At 39.9% G+C, this 23,901-nt stretch overlaps 2 protein-coding genes across 2 annotated transcripts in view; one reads left to right on the top strand and one right to left on the bottom strand.

Moving 5' to 3' along the window:
- Positions 1 to 23,901, bottom strand: part of TNNI3K (TNNI3 interacting kinase) — a 308,489-nt gene that overhangs the window by 57,535 nt on the left and 227,053 nt on the right. Inside the window, exon 22 of the mRNA XM_028142435.2 lies at positions 1,605 to 1,664. Within this exon, the coding sequence (XP_027998236.2) occupies positions 1,605 to 1,664 (60 nt within the window). The remainder of the gene's footprint in view (positions 1 to 1,604; positions 1,665 to 23,901) is intronic.
- LRRC53 (leucine rich repeat containing 53) lies at positions 8,300 to 23,432 on the top strand. Its single transcript, XM_054720643.1, is given in 5 exon segments — positions 8,300 to 8,387; positions 10,914 to 11,729; positions 17,821 to 18,336; positions 21,065 to 23,209; positions 23,212 to 23,432. Coding segments are annotated over 5 exon segments (3,786 nt in total).

The following is a 23,901-nucleotide window of genomic DNA, read 5'->3' as shown; positions in this document are numbered from 1 at the left end:
TTGTCCCAGTTTTAATTATCCTTTTAAAAGGACATAACTAGGTCTTATTTCCTTTGGCCATCTCAGAACAGAGATGTCTCTCTCAACTTTATTTTAAGTGAAGATCTGATGAGCAGTGCCTTCTTGCCCTTGGTCTAAACCACTGACTAAAATGTTGAAGAGTAGAGAGGATAAAACCCTATGAAACTTCCATACATCAAGCCCCTTAAAGCTGATTATGGTCCATTAATTAGTGTAACCCAGGCCAGCCAATTCTCTCTGCATATTGTCCATAATTATTCATCTTCTCCACCAGAGGAGGTTGTGCTAAGAGGCTTGGTCAATATAACAAGACAAGCTAATTTAGCAGATCTTAGTATTGTCCCTGTTTCTGGAATCTAGCCTATGATCTAATTGGATATATCCCCAGGCTTGAAGTAACCATATTTCAAACATAAAGGTTCAAAGTGAGAGACTACTTGGAAATCAAGTCTTAAACGCATCTCTCAACAACCAAGGCCTCTGGCTGATGCTTTTGTTGGTGGGGCATCTGCAGCCCCACGAAATATATAACTTCTCCCCACATGGTATGTTTCAGGACTGAGGAAAAAGGGAAAGGATGTTTTATGCCCAAAGACTGAAGTTTCCTTCTACATAAAAGGCTACCTCTTTAGAGGATCCAGGAAGGAGTCATGAGCAAGAGTCATCACTGCAGATCACAGCAGGCAGCAATTGTAGACCAGAAAACCTTTTCCACTAGCCTAGATTCCAGTGACTATGTTGAGATTTTTGTGTGGGTGGAGGGGAAGAAAACATTCTTTGACTAGTTCCACTTTGAGATCTAGTTGTGCAATCTCAGGTTGATGCTGTTTCCCCCACCTCATGCCCCTTCTCTCCGAATGTGCGTATATGTGCAGGCCTGTATGTGTGATGCTCATTCCCCTCGTCTATAACTCTCATTTGCATTTGGGAATATATTATTTTTGAATTAGTGCTCATGTTTTACTTCCTTGCCTATTTTCAAATGCTATCTCCTTACCAGGTGTATAGAAAATTGAGGCAATTATAGAGAAAATTAAACCAAGCAGCTCCTTGATATTAAGGGAAGAAAATTCCATTAACCTGATTACCAACATATTTCACTTTGTGCAATATATGTGTAGCATAAAAGCAATGCCTCCCAATTAATGTATGCACTAATTATAGTGATAATTTTTCCTTTTCTCATTGAACATAAATGAACAATGGCTTAATATTTTAGCTTAAGTGTCACTATATGTAGGAACATGTATATAGAAAAATTAGTTTAAATAATTACCTTCTAACATATTTGTTATTATTTTCAAATTTCTACATATCAATTTTTTTTTAACCTGGGTATGCCTGTGTCCATTTGCCTGCCTGATTGTTGTTGAAATGGCCCCCAATTCACCCTGGATTTGCTTTGTCCCCCTCGATGCAGTCAGTTCTGCTCCACCCTAGGAGCCTAATTAACAGGGTGACATAGAACGGAGTTATGGACCCTCACACTCTGTTTCCATAAGCACCATCTTACCTACATCCCCCACATCCTTGGACAGTCAGGACTTTTTTAATGAACACATTTCAGAAGCTAAATTTCTTACCTCAATGTTGCAGAGACACTCTTCTAACTTGGTGACAACTTCAGAAAATTCAGGTCTTCCCTGTAAAATAAAGAAAGGACTTGTCTCCCCAAAGAATAAAAGAGAGGCAACACTGCTTGGATTTTAAAATAGGGTATTTGCATTTGTAAAGAATGAGATAAACAAAAATGTATATTTTTATTTAAAATACACTTGTATTGAAGTGTTAATTGAATGTTCCTTTGCTGTTCAGGGAGGGATGTTGAGTCTCCTGATAAGAGTTTTAAGTCAGAATTTGCAACTACATTCAGATAATAAAATAGTGGAAAAGCTTTAATTAGCTTTGCATGTTTTTAAATGGCAGGTTTTCCTCTTCAAAAGGAAAGAATAAAGTGAATACTAAAAACTATTAACTATTTCTGTGCCTTATACTGTCCAAGTCTCTATAGGAAAAGAATTGCTAAAAGCTAATTTTATAATTAGCTTCACTTTTGAAAATACCATCTCAGATTCAAAGCTAAGATCAATAGAAAACTCATGACCACGTCCTATTTTATGGGTTTAAGATAAACTTTTTATCTTCAAAAAGTGCCATTAAGGACATTGTCCACTATGAACCTCCATGTCTGATGAGTTTGGTTAAACAAACATTTATCATAATCTGATTATATTTCCTGCTTTGTTCTAGTTGCTAGGGGAATTTTTGAAAATGTTGGTCTCTTCTGAAGAAATTATATACCTCCTTTGTCAGATCCTAAGGACTACATAACCTATCATTTATCCTTTTATGAAACTTTCACTGCCGGGAGGTAGATAGCCCAATTTAACATTCAGGTGCAATAACCAACTAATTTAGATTTTTAGTAGAACAATTTCTCCCTTAATATCTAACTCTCCCCTGAGGATACTGCTTCTCCACAGCTCTCCCAAGTGGAAGCTGTTTTCTCTTGCATATTCCTTGTACCTCTAGGTTGGTGGGGGGTCATGATGGGGTGAATGTGGGTCTTTGTCTTCCTCACTTTCAAGTGCTTTCTCCTCTAAAAACTACCAGCTTTTTCAGTTATTCTGTTGAGTCACTCTCCCTCATTCTTTGAAGGTTTTAATGTCACTGCTCACTATCATGCTGTTAGTGTTTTATTATCCATGTGGATAATTATTACAATGGCCTGACCTCTGGGTTCCTTGGTCTCTTCTTTTGCAATGATCTGATCCTCCACCTTCCCTTAGTCCCTTAGCTCCCTTGGTAATACCCCTAGACCCTGTTACTAACAAGGCTGGATTCCCCTCCTTGTACTCTGTCCTCTCAAGCTCCCTCAGATCACTCTCTGGACTCTATGTCCTTTCTTTCTAACTCACTTCTTCTGGAACCACGGTGCCAAAAATCTTTGACCACACAAACCATTTTATCAGTTAAAAAAAACCCAACTTTTTATTATGGCCATTTTCAAATATACACTAAAGTAAGAAAGAAGAGTACAATAACTAACCCCCCTCCCCCGCATATATGTTATTCAAACTTAAAAACTATGTTTCTGTTAATATTCCATCTAGCTATCTATTGTCTAATCTATATTCCCTGTTTTGTTGTTGTTGTTCATTCTGCTATCTTGTCACTATCACTCACTCACCTCATTTTCTCCCTTACTTTGCTTAGATTTCATTGACAATCATAATCAGTCTCTTCCACACAGCCTCAACGCCCTTGTCTTATCATTTATTTTGTACACTATTGGAAAAAATCTCCATGTTAATTAAATACATCTTGATTGGTCTTAATTCAAAATCATGACCCTCTAACTTCAAATGGACCATCAGTACAGCCTAGAGAGCCTTCTACATATTTCTAGCTTACTCTCTCACACTCCACATGGCTATTTTGTACCTTCCCCTCTTTCCTCAAACCTCTAGTTCCCAGTCCTATATTGACCACCCACCTATGTCTAAACCCACATAATGTACTTCCACTTCTATTTCAATAGATGCACTTTGCCTACCTCTCTCCAATCCCTTCACTGTGTACTGGTTCTTATCTCTACTAAAGGAAATTGCTCTAACAATAATTCTCCCTTTTATTTTTTTGCATCATTGATGTTCCCTTTCTATTATTTAATCCCATCAACACAGAGACATACTATAAATTCACCCCAGTTAAAAACAAATAAACAACAATAAAATAAAACTCTTGACTCCACTTCTTCCTCAAGCTATTACTCCATTTTTCTGTTTACCAAAATTGCTCTAAAGTCTTGCCTAAATTTACAGTTTCCTATTCACCTCCTTCTATTTGTCCTCTACCTCAATCAGGCTTTCTTCTATTACATTCTGCTGAAACTGCTCTTGTCAAAGACACAAAGACCTACCTCCTTATCACTAAGTTTAATGGTTAAGTCTCAATGCCCATCTTACTTGAAACAGCAGTAAATACAAATCATTCATTTGTCCCTGAAATATCTTCATTTGAATTTGCGATCATTAATTTCTTATCATGTTTCTCCTCTCTCACTTGCTATTTCTCAGTCTTCTCTTTTGGTTTCACTTCCCTTTATCTTTAAATTTTGGATTGTACCAGGACTCAGTTTGGAGGTCTTTTTTCCTCCCTCTATTTAGAGTTAATTTGTTGAAGATTTAATTCAGTCTCCTAGCTTTATAAAACAACTCCCAAATCTTTATATCTAGCCCAGTATTCTCCCTTCAACTCTAAACGTATCCATGCAATTTCTTGTATTCATAGTCTTTCCTACTTCAGCAAATGGCAAGTCCATCTTTTCACTTGCAGAGGCCCCAAACCATAGGATGATCTCTGAATTCTCTCTGTTATACTCTTGCCTTTAATCTACCAGCAAATGTATGCAGAATCTGAGTGGACAAGTAGTATATATATTGAATCAACCCTGCCCCATACAAGTATAAACTCTGGACAAAATTCAAAAGATAGCTACCTGAAGGCAGTAGAGTGAACAAACACAGGTAGATTCTGGAAGAAAGTCAGTTGGAAGAAAGGAAGGGCATAAGTTTCCCACATTAATATTATTATTTTTATTACTATTATTCTTGCAACATTTACTCTGGGAGCACGCCCCATTTGAATCTTAGGGAGAGACTAGAATTCTGATGAAACATCTGCAACAGGTTTGCTTTTTTAAAGAACCAAGAGACAGGATTCAGGGCAAGCAGAGTGTACCAGCTATGGTTTTATAACAAATGATCACAAATGTAATGGTTTAAAACAATAACCACTTATTGTCTCACAGTTTCTATGAGTCGGAAGTCCATTATAGATCAATGGGGTCCTTTGCTCAGGGTCTCATCAGACTAAAATTCAGGTGTCTAGTGTTGTGATTCTCTGAGGCTCAGGGGCCTCTTTCAAGCTCACTGGTTATTATAATTAATTTCCTTGTGGATTTATGACTCATGTTTCTGTTTTCTTACTATTGCTCAGGGATGACTCTCAAGCTTGTAGAGGATGTTCACAGTTTTCCTTGCCACCTGGCCCCGATAAGCAGTTCATAATATAGCCATTTGCCTTTTCCTGCCCAGCAAGTTTCTCTAACTTCTTCCTCTGTGACCAAGTGGAGAAAACTGCTCTGCTTTTCTAGGCTCATTTGATAGGTCAGGTCTGCTCAGGACAATCTTCCTTTTGCTCATATGAGGAAGCATGATTATGGGAGTAATACCTCATCATGTTCACAGGTTCTGCCCTTATCCAGGATGGGGGGGACCATCCTTGGCATGCACACCAGGGACAGGAATTTTGGGGCCATCCAAAGCAATGAACAGAGATCCTGGAAGAAGAGAGCCTGGAATTGCTAGTCCTAGGATCTGCATATAAACTCTGCCTAAATCTCTGGCTGAACTCTGAACTGCATATGCATGGGACAGGCTCTAAGCAGCCCACAGAGATTAAAAGACTTGAACTGAGATTAGATCCCTTGTCTAATACAAAGTATTTTTCTTACTGTTTTTTCATAATAGAATTATCTAATTTTTATTCTCTGCCTGTGGAAAATCTCTGCTCTCTTCAGGCCCAATTCATAAGACATATCCTTCTTAAAATGTCCAAGTGATTCCACAAAATAATTTCCCCCTCTATATGGATTTACTTTATTCTTCCTTGTGTTATAACTAAGTATTTACACATCTATATCACTAGCTAGAAAGTGTTTTGAGAGTAAGCCATGGTTTATTTACTCCAGCATACCTATCATGAGCTTAGTAGAGCTCAAATTTGTCTTTTAAATTGCATCATGATAAAAAATTATCCAGAATCTGACTACCCCTTGTCTAAACCACCGGCATCTCTTGCTTATATTATTATAATTGACGGACTACTTTTGCTGCTTCTGTTCTTTGCCTATTAAAGTATGTTCCCAACCCACAGCTAACATTACACTCAATGGTAAAAAGCTGAAAGAAAGCTTTTCTTCTAAAATCAGGAAAAGATAAGGATGCCCATTCTTTACACTTTTATTCAACATGATATTAGAAGTCCTAGGCATAGCGACTAGACAAGAAAAAGAAATTAAATGTATCCAAATTGGAAAGGAAGAAGTAAAACTATCACTATTTGTGAGTGACATGATATTATATATAGAAAACCATAAAGATGCCACCCCAAAACTGTTATACCTAATAAAGAAATTCAGTAAAGTTTCAGAATACAAAACCAATATAGAAAAATACGTTGTGTTTCTATACACTAATAATAAGTTATCAGAAAGAGAAATTTAAAAGACAAGCCCATTTACAATTGCATTAAAAAGAATAAAATACCTAGGAATAATTTTAAACAAGAAGTTTAAACACCTGTACACTACAAACTATAAGACATCAATAAAGGAAATTGAAGAAGACACAAACAAGTGGAAAGATATTTCATGCTCATGGAACTAAAGCTGTTAAAATCTCCATACTGCTCAAATCAGTCTATGGATTCAATGCATTCTCTACCAAAATTCCAATGGTATTTTTCATAGAAATAGAACAAATAATCCTAAAATGTGTATAAAATAACAAAAGACCCCAAATAGCCAAAGCAATGTTGAAAAAGAACAAAGCTAGAGGCACCACACTTCCTGATTTCAAAGTATAGGGTGTCCCCCAAAATTCATTGGAATAATTATAAAAGCAGTGTTTATTAAAATACATTTCATTTTTAAAATTGAGCCATCAGCTGTTACATTTTGGGAGGACACACTGTATATTACGAAGCTATAGTAAACAACACAGGAGCCAAAATATCATTTTTAAATGTACTACATATCAAGTAATGCTCACAAAAGCCTCCAGTTATTCTCATCTTAACTAGGGGGCAAAACCAAAGCCCTTGTATTTATCTGTAAGGCATGCAGAGCCGGCCCCTATGATTCCCTGACCTTCTCTTCCCTTCTGTACTTGACCAGCTAACTTCCTCAGGCCCAGCACACCATCCCCTCAGGGACTTGGCACTTGCCATTCTCTCCACATGGATTGACCAGGGTGTTCACCTTCACCTTGTCCACCATATTTAGAGCCCCCAAGCTAATTCTGTCTATTCTCTTTCTTGCTTTATTTATTCCATAGAACTTATTACCAGTGACTTAATACATATTTTCACATGTATTTGTTTATTGTTTATATCCCCTCATAGAATGTCTACCCCATAAGGGTGGGGATTTATTGTATTCCACTGCTCTGTCTACAGTGCCTGTGAAGTCCCTGTTCTACAGAAGTTTTCCAATAAATACTTATTGAATGAATGATAAAATGAATGATTTTGTGTTTTATTTATATTTTATTTCAAACTATCTTATCATATGGGTAGAGGATTTTTATTACAATTTGCTTCAAGTTTTTGTTTTTAATCAATCAGTGACAGAGTTATAGATGAATATCCTTTTTTAAACATCAAATTACAATGTGTTAATATTACATTAGAGGATTAAAAGGGCATCAAAATAATGGTGAGATTTAACATTTACTAAACACTTAGAGCACTTCATTTATCTGTTACAATATTTTGTAATGTAGGCATATATTACTTGCATTTTAAACATAAAAAGGCAGAAAATAAGAAAAATTAAATAGTTTATCTAAGATAGTCTAGTCAGTAAATAGCAGAGTTGGAGTCAAAGCTCAGGAGAGTTTGTGATCATGATGTTCCTGCATACACCCTTTCTAAATGTGGCATCCAAATCCATAAGGGATAATTCAGTTGTGATTACATAAGATTCAGTGCCTGAGATTAGCTTCTGCACACTAGAAGGAACACTGGATTGAGAGTTAAAAGACTTGAGGTTAAATATCTAATACTGTGTGACTTTAGATAGTTCATTAACCATTCTGAGCTTCAGTTTTCTAAGCCTCAAATTGAATTGCAGCATCAAAAGAATTAAATATGTCTGAAGCTTCTCAAAACTGTAAAGTATTTTACAAAGTAACAATCTTTTAATAATCTATACTACTGAGTGTGTCCTGGAGGTGAGCTCTCTGAACTTATGGTCAAATGCTTTACTAGTTTGGTTTAAATTCTATACAAATTAGGGATTCTAGCCACTTACCTGGCATCTTGTGAGAACCCAAGATGCTCTTTGAAAGGGAAAAGAAATGAAATAAAGCTTCAAAAAAATTTTAAAAATGCATCATGAGCTAAATATATTGAAATGATAGATAATAAATGCCAACATTATGATGTGCATTATCCTTTGCTTTCAGGTGGATGGCTCATACTCTTTGCCATCATGCTGCGGTTGGTGGCGGCTTGCCCTGCATCATGTTCGGTGTGCACCAAAGACGTAACCCTCTGTCACCAGCTAACCTATATAGTAGGTAATAACACCAATGACTAAAAAGCAGTGTTCAGTGTCCCTGGCAAATTCATTGCCATGCTTTTCAATGTACTGACTGCTTTCTGGGCTCAGCTTAAAGAGGTAAACTTTTAAAGAGAAGCCATTCACAGTGACTAAAGACTGATAACATTATTTTATTTTCCTGTTCCTGGCAGTCTCAACCAAATTAAAAGGCTTCCAGTGGTAATTGAGATATTTTGCTATTATAAGAGAACTAGAGGCCTGGTGCACAAAATTTGTGCACCCATGGGGTCTTAGGCCTAGCCGGCAACCAGGGCTGATTGGGGCCAGGCAGATTGGGGCTGAGCTGATCAGGGCCTGCCAGCAGGGGGGCGGACGGGGGGAGGGACCACAGGAGGTTGGCCGGTGTGTGTCATAGTGACTGATCGTTCCGGTTGTTCCGCTGTTTGGTCTATTTGCATATCAGGGTTTTATATATATAGATACCACCATTTCATATAGCTACACTTTTCTTACTAAAAGAAAAAAAATAGATCACTTTAATTATATTTTTGTCCACACTTTGTACAGATTTGAACTCTACCACTAGCTGAAAGAAATATCAATGAATCAGAAACCTGAAGTGCAATTGTTCAGCATTAGTAAGATTAAGTGATGTACCAGCAAAATAGATTATTATCAAAGTGCATCTAATTTTGAAAGTCTAGTCTTTTTTTTATTGGTGGTAAATGAGCTGTAGAAATGCTAACAAGATATGCTGCCTGTATTCATTACATATTGCTTGCTTAAGTCAACAATTTAATAAGACACCTTATTAACAAATTTGAGGAGAATGTGATTTACATCCTGATATCCAAGAAGAGATAAACAAGTTATAAATTCCACCAATGAAAAATTTTCAGGAATAAGTCTGAGTTAAGATGGAGTGGAAGAAAATGATTTCTTTCATTTCTAAAATGGGAATTAAGCAGTAGCTGATATTGCCATTCCTGACAGGAGAGAGACAGTTTCAAGGCTAGTTGGTTGGACACTGTTTCCAATCAGCATTGAACGCATTTAAACACTAAACTCCCGCCCTCTCAATTGTATTTCCTGACTTCACTACATTTGTATATATGTATTACCAGAGATAGCTGCTGTCTATAAGAAACAAATAGTGCTCATTTACATTGCTGCACCTCTGTATCGTCCTTCTCATTTACAGAATGCCAACACTGTGAAGTTAAATTTCATAAACAGAGAAGTAAATGGATGACTTGTGAGTGGAGCATCCAGCTAGTCCTAGACAAGAAGTAATTGACAGAAGCAACAGTGTGTTCCCTCAGAGTCCACAAATCCCTAGAGGACTGAGGATCCATAGAAACTAAACTCCTTCAAACCATATCAAAAACAATGATGAAACAAAATGTCAGACTGGCCAGAATTAATTAGAATTCAAATAACCAGTAATACATGCTAAAAATAAAATGCCATGACTTAAGGTTGTTTGTGCTGCAAAGATGGGAGAAATTCTTACAAAGGCGGCACTGTGAAAATCCTTTGTCTTCTACATTTTTTAATCTCTTTGTGTCAGGGATACAGTCTGAGTTCCATCGGGGAATTGTGACTTGCTTCCCTCATGGTTGATTGTTCTAATATCACCTGTAGACCTCCCAGGGACAATGGGCCCTTCCATCCTTATGACACTGTCAGTTGCAGTGTCAAAACAATTTTAGCATGATAAAGATGTGTTACAATAACTCCTGATTATAATATATCTTTATTGAGTTAAAAAGCTTTGATTTCTAATGACAGAGCAGTGATGGCTCAGAGGTGATTATGGTGAAGGGATTTAACAGTTGGAAGCCCTGAGTACCACCTGTCATCACATGACGGACTTTATTGGAGGGAACAGATATTAGACAGGAGGCCAAGATGGCCCAGACTATAATGAGAACCCCACTGACAGATCCTCGGGTTTGTCTGGAGAGAATATAGATCCTTTACCAAGTTGCCAACGTTTAGCCTGGAGCTAAAAAAGCAGACACCAGGGCTCCTTCTCACTCCCCGCCCCCGCCCCCACCCCCCAAAGCATCCCTTTGTGTTTGAGAGAAAAGAGACCGACTTCACAGCACACATATACATTGCTAGGGGGAAACTGACCAGCAAGCTCAGACATGGCCTGGGCTCTTGGGCGAACCGGTCCTGGGCCAGCGGGCTGCAGCAGTGCTCACAGGGAGGGAGCCTGAAAAGCCACCTTCAAAAAACCATCAACGATGATAATCCCAAACAATGAATTAACGCTGACATATAGAGGAACAGATGGGTTTCTGTTTCCCAAATAAACATGTCACCGTAACAAAGAATATAAAAAATCCATCATTCTGATAAAGAGCCCAGCTTCCCCTTTAACTGAGAAATCAGGGCATCGTTTCCATGTTGTGTATTGTTCTGAGCCAGGTGATAAGATGGCGCACAGGGGATTGATTATCTTCGCTCTCCACTGTCCTCCCCTCCCACTTGGGTGCATCTTGCCTCTCTAACCTGTGCTTTTCTTCCCCCACAGCAGCCCCTGTGACCACCAGAGTTTTGATCAGCACGGATGGGTCCCTCTCCTCTGTGGAGAGCGCCAACCTGTCCCTCTTGTTCAATCTGGCCCTGCTCTCCTTGAGCAGGAACGGCATCCAGGACGTTCAGGAGGATGCCCTGCAAGGCCTTTCGAAGTTGCGGACGCTGTTGCTGGAGCACAACCAGATATCCAGCGCTTCGCTCCCGGATCAGGCCTTCAGCAAGCTGCGCAGCCTGCAGGTGCTGGCGCTGAGCAACAACGCCCTCCGCACCCTGCGCGGGGCCTGGTTCCGAAACACCCGGGACCTGACCCGGCTCCAGCTGGACGGGAATCAGATCACTGATCTGACAGACAGCGCTTTTGGAGGCACAAATCTCCGCAGTCTCAGGCACCTGGATTTATCTAACAATTTCATTTCCCACATCGGGAGAGATGCCTTCCGGCCGCTGCCCCAGCTGCAGGAAGTGGACCTTTCCCGAAACAGGTTGGCCCAGATGCCCGATGTTTTCACTCCACTGAAGCACTTAATCCTCCTGAGCTTAGATAAGAACCAGTGGAGCTGCACTTGTGATCTCTACCCGCTGGCCCGGTTTTTAAGAAGCTACGTGAAGTCTTCTGCTCGCAAGCTCAGGAATGCCAAGGACCTCAACTGCCAGCCCTCCCCCGCCGCTGTGGCCGGTGCAAACAGTGTGCTCAGGCTGTCTGACACCAACTGTGATGCCAAGGCGTCCAACCTCACTGTGGTTCTAAAGGACAGGAGTCCCCTCCTCCCGGGGCAGGATGTGGCCCTGCTGACTGTCCTTGTCTTTGCAGGTAGGCCAGGAAGACGTATACCCGCCTCTTCTCCCCGCTCTTGTCCATATTCTTAACCTACACTGAATGATGCCTCGCTCAGGCAATCAGGAAAAGCAGGGCTTGTGGAAGGGAGAATGTATCCATAGACGTAGGAGGACGTTAGCTGATTTGGCACAGGTTACAAGAATGTCCTGTTGCGGAAGAGCTAACGTAAAGGAAACAACCTTGCACCAGAATTCAAGCGCTCTCGTCCCGGTATAACTAGCACTGTGATCCTAAGTTAACTTGCTATGTAGACGTCAGTATTCTTGTTTGTAATGAGGGAATAGTATCTATAGTTTATCAATTGTCCATATGCCAAAGAGGACTGGTGTATCCATTAAGAGGCTGGGAAAGAGGAATTAGTAAAATTATGAGACATAGATAGTTTCTTCAAGGCACTCACATAGGTGTGCCCCTCTGTGTTGTGGTAAGAGTCAGTGGGCCTTACCAAGTGCATGAGGAGATGCTATTATGACAATCATTGCACCCTCCTCTTCAGGGGTCATACAGCACAGTGATGAAGCACCTGAGCTCTGCAGTTGGATTGCCCAGGTTTGACTCCTGGCTTTGCTCTTACTTGCTGTGTGGCTTTGGGCAAGTCATTTGACCTCTCTGTACCTCGGATTTCTCATGTTTGTGGTTTTGAAATACAAGATTTCTGTTTGTCTCTTTCTAAAACTTGGCCCATACCTTCACAGACTGATGAAAGAGAGGAAAATATTCAACGCTTTAAATTTTTATAGTAATTTTAAAAAATTAAATCATGCATCAGCTGTCATTACATCTCACTGAATGAAGGATATAAAGTGATTCTTGGTGTCATTAGTGGAAGACCAAATCTGCGTGAGATTTCTGGAGTTATCTCCCTCATTGTGCGGTTTCCCCCTATGCTTGCAGTGCATGGTAAAATCCTCTGCACCTGAGGTAACCATGGTGATGAGAGAGAGAGAGAGAGAGAGAGAGAGAGAGAGAGAGAGAGAGAGAGAGAGAGAAAGAGAGAGTATGTGTTGGGAGGAGGGGAAGAGGGCTCTCCAAATCTGGAATACTAGGGACTTGCATCCAGGACTGGAACGATGTATTTTGAATATGAACTTTAAATAAATCATTCCATAGCAGATTTCCAGCAAATTAATTGAACATCAGGTTTTTAACTTCTAAGTTATACTTATAATCAGGAGAGATGGAGACCAGCATCAGGTCTGTACCACCAGCAGCAACCAAACTCACTCAGAAGTCAATTTAAATTCTCTAAGAAAGATAAATTGTTTTAAAAACTATGCAGCCATGTCAGTAATTATGTGTGCTAAGAAATAATTTACTATAAAAGACAGAAACAATAGGACAGTGGATAGTTTTTCCTTAAATATGCTTCTTAGAATACTAGTTCTAGAAGATAATTAATAGATATTGCAAAAAAAAACAAGCACAGATGCACATATAAGCACATATGTTGTGGGGTTTAAATAGGTTTGGGCAACACTGGATTAGGCAAAGTGCAATGGGCTTCTCTTCTGCAGCATTTCCCATGGGCTTTCCTCTGCTAACCAGCATCAGGAATCGAACAGGAAGATATAATGCAGAGCATTGCTCAAACTTATTGACCATAAACACTTTTTGTCACAGAGGATTTCACTGAATTATGTTTTGTAAGACATCGTTTTGGAAATATTATAACAAGGGTGATTTTAAATATCTTTTAAGTATCTATTTTCAGAGAGGATTTTGCTAAAAGTTAACAACTCTGCATTAGTGTAGAGAAAGATACAAATTCTAAGGATTCCAAAGATTTTGTCAAAATGATAGGAAGTTTAATTTGCATGAATAAATTCTGATAAATTATAAATATAGCTACATGCATGTTGTATTATAGTGTGAAATTATAATAATGTAATTTCCATTGAGTAATTGTTAAAGATACTGTATTGAAAAGAGACTCTTCTTTTCAAAACTGAAATTTGATATCAGTTTATTCCATTAAGATCCTAGTCCTTCTGAAGTAAAAGTGTGGTCACTTATCTATGTCTCTAGATTGTGGCAAAAAAGACTTAGAACGCTAATTTGGCCTCTGATTCCATTTTCTTCCCCAGTTATAGATAAATCACCATCCTATCTAATAAAAGAGTTATATGCAAATTGACCATCACTCCAACACACAAGATGGCCCCCCCCATGTGGACACAAGATGGCTGCCACAAGATGGCCAGCAGGGGAGGGCAGTTGTGGGTGAATCAGGCCTGCAGGGGAGGGCAGTTGTGGGGGACCAGGCCTGCAGGGAAGGGCAGTTGGGAGAAACCAGGCCTGCAGCAGAGGGCAGTTGGGGGGAACCAGGCCTTCAGGAGAGGGCAGTTTGGGGGTACCAGGCCTGCAGGGGAGGGCAGTTGGGGGGGAAGGCTGGCAGGGGAGGGCAGTTGGGCACAACCAGGCCTACAGGGGAGGGCAGTTGGGGAGGACCAGGCCTGCAGGGAAGGGCAGTTGGGGAGGACCAGGCCTGCAGGGGAGGGTAGTTGGGGGGAGACCAGGCCTGCAGGGGAGGGCAGTTGGGGGAGACAAGGCCAGCAAGGGAGGGCAGTTGGGGGGAACCCAGGCCTGCAGGGAAGGGCAGTTGGAGGGGACCAGGCCTGCAGTGGAGGGCAGTTGGCGGGGGGGAGGGGGGGGAAACCAGACCTGCAGTGGAGGGCAGTTGTGGGTGACCAGGCCAGCAGGGGAACAGTTAGGCGTCGATCAGGCTGGCAGGGGAGTGGTTATGGGGTGATCAGGCTGGCAGGCAGGCAAGCAGTTGGGAGCCAGCAGTCCTGGATTGTGAGAGGGATGTCCGACTGCCCATTTAGGCCCGAGCCCAGTTGCCTGTTTAGGCCCGATCCCACCAGGATCAGGCCTAAACAGGCAGTCAGACATCCCTTGAGGGGTCCCAGATTGGAGAGGGTGCAGGCTGGGCTGAGGGACACCCCCATCCTTATGCACGAATTTCATGCACCGGACCTCTAGTAATTAATAATAATATAAATAATAAAATCAGTTAATTTAAAACTAATAGGTGGTTATTTGGCACCAAACTCTGACATCTGGACACTTCTTATTCTGTCTCCTGATGGATAAACAGAGAAAGCTTTCATGAAGCTGTAGGGTGGTTTTAATACTTCAGTGAGAACTTATCATTAATTTTGCTTTTTATTTTGTTTCATTTTTCCAACTCAGAAAGACTGTCAGAACATTTTTTAAAAATAGCTACAATGCCCATGGCAATGAAAATTCAACCATCTTCTTAATATCATGTTCAGTCTGCCTACAAGCTTCATTGGCTGCTCTTGCTCTCTGCACAAACAGAAAATAACCATACCGGTCCAGTGATGCAGCACAGACATAGCTCTAACATTAACAGTGCTTCCTTTGCCAATCAGACACAATTAGAGGGGAAACTTTACCCTATAATCAGATTATGACTGTTCCATTTCAATGTCTGATGTATATATTTAAGACAATTTAGGTATTTATTTTCTTTGTTTTTTTGTTTCATACCTGCATCAGTCATATTCTCTTTATGATTTGTTTTTTGGAATGCTTTTACCTAACAGCTGACTGTTGTAGGACATATAGGGTAATACAAAACTCAAATAACAGAGCAGCAATTGTAATCATAAACCACAGAGACTATTCATTGAACTTTACTACATCAAAATACTGGATGAAACATGTCACATATGTTATGTCATTTCATCTCTGGGTGGTATTAATTATCCCCATTTGGCAGAGATGGAAAATAAGGCTCAGAGAGGTATGAAAAGTTGCCCAAGAAAAGTGTCAGAACAAAGCTTTGAATCCTGAGTTTTCTTACTCCATGTGAGAGAGACAGTGTATCAGAAATTATATTATTTTCATACATTTTTAACATCTGAAAACCAAAGCCTCCTTTGGAATAAATCAAACTCCAGGAACTGGCAATAAAATTATTCTGATATAACTTTTGCTACTACTTTGCAAAAATTTGTGTATTTAATAGAAATTAAATTATTTCAATATGTTATAGCACTCTCCGAGAGTGTATTGTTGTGAAATAAATTAAAATGCGACTTATAAGACCTCAAGATCTAATAAACTACACAAAGTTTGGAGGATTTTACCAGAAATTGCCATTCTTTATGGCTAATCTTTACCTTTAACAGAGAAAAAAGGAAAAAACCATGTCTGACACCTTCCCTTTTCTTTCAAGTTCAAAAAATATCATCATGTTTCCATTCAAGTTGTCTGCCATGGAGAGAACCAGGCATGATGCAATGAGCCTAGAATGCTATCATCTCATTCACATCTCTTATCATCCATTCATCTGGAAATGTCATTTACAGAAAATGGAATCCTCTGGGGAAACTGACTTGCCCAAGGTCACACAGCAAGTTATAATCAGAGCTAGATTTAGGATATGTGCTCCTAAATCAATCAATACTGACACCATGTCCTCCTGATCACCATTTTGGGGATTTGTAAGGTTAGACCACTCAGCGCTTTTCATTATTAGAATTCATAAACAGAATTCCTCTGTTTATTTAAGAATATTCAATAAATGTTTCTGGAGTACCTCAACTGTGCCAGAGTTATGAACACTGGAGATACAATGTTGAATAAAATAAAATGTTCATCTTCTCATAGTGCTTAATTCTAGCAGGGATAGACAGACAGTGAATAAGAAAATAAGTGAGCAGAATAATTTTATACTGTTTTAGATGCTAAGATTAAAAGAAATCACTGTGATATAGAGGGAGCTGAGGTATAACTCATAGGCTTTGTTTTGAGCATTTAGGTGGTTGATGATGCCATTTGCTGAGATCGGAAACAGTAACGGAGAAGCAGGTTAGACTCCACACTTGTGATTAGGTTTGTGATCCAACACCTAATGATGTTAAAACATCAACTTTAAAATTTTATTCAGAGGATAAGCTATACCTACATAGGATAAGAAACAACAGTTCCAGGCTTTCTAACTTAGATGTTAATAATTTTGTTGTGGACATTCATAGAAGGGAGGGGTTTTTGCAAGATTAAAAAATAGAAAATATATCAATACATTTGGAGGTATTGATTTAGATTCTAAAGGGTAACTAAAATTCAAAAAAACAGAGGGAGGAGAAAGCATCACAAGCATCACCAAGAGCATACACAAAGGCTTAGAAGTACATTTTAAGATTAATAGATTGAAGGGTTTGAATAGTGTTTGCATGTGAAAAATAATGAGACACAAGGCTAGGAAGGGAGGCCATAGCCTGTTGCACCAAGCCTTGAATGTCAAGGAGTTTGGCCTTTTGTAAGTGGAAGCCAATGAAGGTATTCTGAGCTAGAGGTGAGTCTTTAGGGATGCTCAGAATACAACAATACCATGTAGAATCAAATTTTCTTTTTGAGGAGGAGATCATGGTATATGATCACTTCAGGGTATATCCTTAATGTGGACTACTTTAGAGATTGGCTGTGGGATTGAGAAATAGGAAATTTGGAATTAAACTGGTTTCCACAGGCAGGAAAATAATTATAATGTAGGAATTATTTAAATTAAGTGAATTTCAGTCCATGTAAAAAGCCTTTTTATTTTTTTGCCCTGCCGGCATGGCTCAGTGGTTGAACACCGACCTATGAACCAGGAGGTCACAGTTTAATTCCTGGTCAGGGCACAGGCCTGGGTTGTGGGCTTGATCCCCAGTGAGGGCTTGCAGGAGGCAGCCAATCAACGATTCTCTCTCATCATTGATGTTTCTATCTCTCTCTCCCTCTCCCTTCCTCTCTGAAATCAATAAAAATATATATATTTTAAAAAGCCTTTTTTTCTACCAAAGGCATTCCAGATGGTATTTTTTTTAAAATCATTTTAAATAGACACAAAGTAAAGATCCAAATGAGAAAATAGAACTTATCAATAATATCACCTTTGTCTGAACTGACATTTTTCCACATGGTGATAGATCTCCCATCCACTCAGATGCCCTTTAGGCCATCGACCTTGATATCTGTGGATTTCACATTTGGTGATTTCTATGTTTCTTCCTATGATGTTATCTTTTAATGGTCTCTCTATTTGTCGCAGGGGCTGTTGGTCTCACTTGCCTAGGCTTAGTTGTATTTAACTGGAAACTCCAACAAGGCAAAGCAAATGAACACACATCAGAAAAGCTTTGTTGCAGAACCTTTGGTGAATCCCTGTGTGCTTATGAGGCAAGGAATTACCACGCTCAGGGATACTGTAACTGCCACTTAACTCAGGAAAACAAGATAAAGGTCACGTCCATTGTGGGGTCCAGAAGGGAAATGCCACCTTTACAGGGAAGCAGCCATCAAGCATCACTGACCTCTGAGTCCACAGCCCTTGATGAACCATTTAGAAACCTGAAAGGGAAGGAGCAGGAGGCCGACAGCACTTTCGTTGGCCTCGGTGGCAGATTGCTGCAGTCAGGATGTTCAGCGCCTCCTGGGAACACGGCCGTTTTTAATGAAGCAGGCTTACTTACAAGATATTGTCCAGAGAGAGCTGAAAATCTAAGGGACCTTGAGCCTGGGGAAGTCCAAGCTCAAATGCTCCCACGGCACGTAACAAGAACAATAGGTGAGTTGTCTTGTTTGAGAAAATCCCACTCCATTTAAATTCCTCTGAAGCAGGTAGGCTCTTTGAATTTCCTTAACAGGAGAATAAAAATCAATGTAGCGCCAGTCTACTCCTTTTCTAAAAAAAAATACTGCGTGTCTGTACATGTGTGCATGTATGTATGTGTTTGTGCATGCATGCATGCATGCGTGTGTGCCCGCATGCATGCATGTGTATGTGTTTGTGCATGCGTGTATGTGTGTGCATGTGTGTTTGGGGTGAGAAAGCTCCCCACCCTCACAGCAGCTGAGAGTACTTCGTGTGCCTGTTGTAAAGAGAACTTTTTGATCCAACACCTAACGATGTTAAAAAAAAAAATAAAAGAACCCTTTTAAATAGCAATAGTGCTGTTAAGATTTATGGGAGGCTGAATATTGGCTTCCATTCCAACATCCTTCGAGCTGTAATGCCAATTCTGCAGTAAGCAACCTTCCCAGAGCATGACATGTTAGAAGAATGGGCCTTCTCATGCTAGTGATTCATTTCAGGAATGATGTCAAGACACATACTTTGCTTGCTGAGCTGTCAGCGATGATAACTTCCCAGTCCAGGCAAAGTCAGGACTTAATTCATTGTCCCATGTTGGGAGCCAAGCGAATCTGGCCGTGACATCTCCCCACTGTACATGGGCGATGTCAATATTTAGGTGGAGGCAATGAATTAAATGTCTTCCTTTTTCTTCCTGAATAGTAAGGCGATGCTTTCAGGCTCAGCAGTGAAAACTTTGACAGCTGCTCTGTAAAGAGGCTCCTGTCATTTATCTGAATTGGTTTACAACAAGCAGAGCTTTCTCTCAGAATCTGAATGACAAGGTACTCGGTGCACCAAGAAATTCCTGCCACGGGGATCTGGGCCTAAGGATGGATTTGGGGACAATGGGAAAGGAAATAAAACTGGATGTTATTTCACGTGCAGCATAAGGCAGGGTGTGAATTTATTCCATTGCATTCCCAGATTCTAGTTTTTACTAGTTTCTGGGGACTGATGATTTGACTCAAAAGAGGAATGGCGGAGGAAAGAAACATCTGCCATAAAAATCAGATCAGATTGGTTTATTTTATAAAGAAAATAAGCTCTTAGCCTTTTGATAGAATCATACCTTAGCCATATGTTTCATTTTAGCTTTGCCCAAGGCCTTAACTTCTCTGTGGGAAAATCATACCTCAAAGGGAATATGGTCCCTTAACCATTTAACACCCAGTCCCCTGTTTCACACAGAGAACACTGTTTGGCCAAACCAATATGATTACTTTTCAGAAAGATCTGAAATCCTGTTACATGCCAGGCCTTGAACAAAAGCTGGAGAGGACAGGTATTTGAGGAGAAAACAACCAAGGCCATCTCTGTCCCAGAGCAGACCTCAGGAAGAAGCAGCATCACTCTGATGGTGCCTTCTCGTCTGGAAGCAGAGAATGATAATGTTTCAGGGGTAGAGGAGACTTTAGAGATGATCTAGTCCAATAGTTCTTCATATTTATCTCTGAGTCGTAGAACTCTTGTTAGAATCTGATAAAGGCTACAAACTCTTTCTCCGGAATAATTTTATACCCACATAAATTTTACACCGCATAAAGTTATATCCACATAAAGTTCCCATCTAGTCTCCTCTTCTGATATCCAGACGGTAAGTGGCTTCTCCAAGGTCACCCAGGAAGCTGAAGGCAGACCTTTGATATTAGATGCTAGTCTGAGGCGTAGTGCACCTCCCCCTTTCTACCAGTGAATATAAATACTTCTTTCTTCCTCTGTATAAAACAAACAATTTCACAAAATTGAAAAAGTATACCGATAAGATGTAATTTTAAACTTAATATGCACTGTCGTTAAGAGGATAGGGCTTAGTGTCGGACAGACTGGGGTCCAGTTGTGCCCATATCATTAAGTTGACATGTGACTGGCAGAAAACATTCAACCTCCCTAAGCTTTTCTTTTTTCTTCATTCGTAAAAGTGATAGGTTAATAGGATTTGTCCAATGGATTAAGATTCTCTTGATTATGAAATGAGATAATGAATGTCCAATATTTAGCACAATGCCTGACTCTTAGTAATGTTTTTGTCATTAATATTATTTAACATGTGTCATTAACCTGCACCATGTAAAAGTCCCACGCAGGGATTTTTTGTAACACAGATCAGGCCATATTCTAAAATTATTATTCATATAACAAATATTTAGTGAATACTGCATTAAGTGTTGGGATATTAATCAGTCTTTGATAAGTCCAAGAGTATCACAAGTATTTTTCTTTTGTTGTTGAAACTTAAAACTGAACACTACTCAGTATTGTATTACATTCTTTCTAATATTTCGTTCCAACTGAGAAATGAATGCAGAAAAGAAACCTACTATGGCTATTTGAAAAGGATTTAAGATTTAAGTATTATTCATATTTAAAACTAACTTAACAACTAGTTAAAAGATGTACAACTCTGAACATTTTCATTTCTAATTCCACAGCTTTTAAGTCAGCATCCCAACTGATTAAAACGTGACCATAGAGAATGCTATTGCAAACACACCAAATTGCCATATGTCCTTTGTGGGCTTGGTTAAAAATTAGAACATATTCAAGAATTGCCATAATCAGAGGAATAATTTTTACACCTCAGATAAGGTTTCTAAGCATCTGTTTAGTTGGGTCATAAAACTCTGTTCAGTGTTAAATTCCTGCATTTATTGTTCCACAGATATCAGCAGTGACATATTTAGTAGAAGATATGCAACATCCGCTTCAGCCTTGGCAAGAGAAAGTCTTGAAAAGCATTTAACAAATGAGTCATGGCAGCCTCCAATAGAAAAAGGAGACAATGGCTTAAAACCTCATAGGCAGCGACATTTTATTACAAGCTCATCATCCAAGCCTTGTGAGCCTGAGGGACACTATGTACAAAAGATCTTACAAAAACATAGGTCAAAATACGATGGTCCTTGTGAACTGTTAAAACGGAGCAGGCCCAAGTATTTTCAGCCAAAGAATTCTCTTATCTGCAAATATGTGCCCTATGACCAATTTAATGATTATGCAAAAGAAAGGAAGCCAAACCATCGAGAACATTCAAAGTCTGAGAAAGAGCAAATCCAAATTTATAGAGCCATAGAAAAATTCCTAATGAGTGAAGATAACATGGAGTTATCAGGATTATCGACAAATATCAAGAAAACATATTCCCCTAAGAATGTTAGCTCCCATGATCCTGGTTTAGTTGAAAAAAATAGGTTGGTGACGTCAACCGAAGCATCAACCCATTCGAAACAGCAGAAAATTCAAAGTAACCACCTGACCAACTTGAATCTCAAAAAATCTAGCAGTCCCCGAGAGAGAATGGAAGGAAGAAGATGGTTTACTGATGCACAGATTCCGGAAAAAAAGAGAAGTGATCAATCTGAACCCAGAGGGAAAACTAAAAAGCAAAATTTAAGGATCAAATTAAATTTACACCCTTTTAGAAAAGTCAGAGTCCATCCAGAAAAGTCCTTGCCGGAACTCCCAAAGAAACGCAAACAAGCAGTGTTACCTCCTAATACACTATCCAAAGCTTCTGAGAAAGGAGCCAAAATAAACCTTCTGTCCTCTGCAGATTTCCCCCACCAGCCAGAGAGTAACGATTATGCTGCAGTCACCTCAAAGAGGCTGCCTCTCCAACAGGCCCCGCATCAGACCCCCTGTTACAATAAACACACCAAAAAGGCTCCCCTGCTCCACGCTAACAGCCTATCTGAGGTCCCCCAGGGCTCCCTGGAAGGTGACTGTCAGCCTCCTGGTCCCATTCCTGATGGAAGCCCTGTAACAGCGCCTGGGCTCACACCCCAGGCAGCTGAACGTAGGCACGCCCACTCTCCATTCTCACCTGGGCAAATGGAGGGTGCCGCTCGCCTCACATTGGCAGCTTCTGGTTATTTGCCAGCTCCTCCGGAAAGTACAGGAAGTGGTCTCTTAGCATCTGGCCATCCCAGGGGGGCTGCCGAGCCAGGGGCAGCAGAGCCCACGGAGCACAGAGAGCAGGACACTCCTATGACCGGGGAGCTAAACCAGGTTTCTTGGTCCTCAGAGCATCAAGCACAACTTGTCCGTGTCCACAAGCCTGACACTTACACGGAGCATACTGTCGATGAAAATCAAAGGTTACAACATGCGGTGCAACACTCAAGTAATGAACAACCAGGAAACGAAGAAAAAACGTTACTGACAAACCCCCAAATATCACATCAGATGATGGAGAGCTGTGTTATGGATGAGGGGACTGATAGAGAAAAAATACTTCCTAAAACAGAAACGTATGATTCTGCTCTCATTCCCCAAACGCAATCCAAGGACAACCTAACATTTATGAAGACAAATTCAGTTTGGTACCAAAATAGACTGGAACTTCCCAAGGATGTCGGCACATCTCTTAGGACTCAAGGCATTTGGCATCTACCCAATAGTAGCAAGAAAGACACTGACCGCACACGTGCATTGCCCAGAGATGATGGCACCGAAGCGCCAGAGATAAAAATAGGAGGGAAAGAGGAGGGGGAAATGCACGATAAAAGCAAGGCGAATTCTAGTTTGTTAATTCAGACCAGACAGAATACCTTAAAAAGCACCACAAAAGAAAAGTAGCAAACTTGGGAAAATGGAAAAAGTCAAACTCTTACATTACATGGTTCAAGTTCTGTTGAGATGACAATTACCGCTGAGGATTTGAGGACCACGAGTTCCCATGAAACCGAAAATAGACTACCTCCTAGTGAAACAGATCCTCCAATACATAGCAACACGCACGGTTTGAGACAGGCTCAGAAAATTCCTCCAGGTAAAGATAACAGTGCACCCAGAGAAGGCGCAGGGACAGGGAGACACATGAAGCACGTCCCTCTTACCACAGTTAAAAGACATTTAGTTTTGAGGCAGACAATGAGGTGCCTCTAGTTCCTAGAAGAAGAAACGAAGCTGAAAACTCTGCTCTAAAACACACACTGTATCCACCATCTGCAGAACATGCGAATACATCACCTTTAGGGGCAGAACAAAGGGAGCAAAATAACTCAAGTAATAATCATGTTCTACCTTAGCTTTCTTCAAAAGGACACGCAAACACCCCCAGCCTTTGCATGCATTTCAAATACATTATTTTGGGGAAAAAAAATCCTCAGTAACTCTGATATCAATGAAATAAAAGTACATGGTTGAATAGAATGCAAAAATCAAAGATGGAGCCACAAGATGTGTTTGACACAATTAATTGAGTTTTCTTCTCTAAGGAATGGGAAAAATGGGAAGGAAAAGTATAACCTAGTCCTGGAAAAGAAAGAGAATTTTTTTAAAAAAGCTTAAGCAAATGAAAGATTAAAGGACTCGAGCAGATTTACCCTTGATGTTTATTTTATGGAAATTACTATACACATCTCAATTAGTGGTATTACAATATTGCTTTCTACAGAGATGATTATATATTCATATTTGCGCCTGATCTGCTTTCCTAATTGTGGTATGAAAATAAAAACTGAGCCTTGCTTATTAACTGTAGTCTTGCTGATATGC

The sequence above is a fragment of the Eptesicus fuscus genome, chromosome 9 (genome assembly GCF_027574615.1).
Source record: "Eptesicus fuscus isolate TK198812 chromosome 9, DD_ASM_mEF_20220401, whole genome shotgun sequence".
Taxonomy (NCBI): Eukaryota; Metazoa; Chordata; class Mammalia; order Chiroptera; family Vespertilionidae; genus Eptesicus; species Eptesicus fuscus.
The sequence above is the reverse complement of the archived record's forward strand: the minus strand, read 5'-3'. Positions and strand labels throughout refer to the sequence as shown.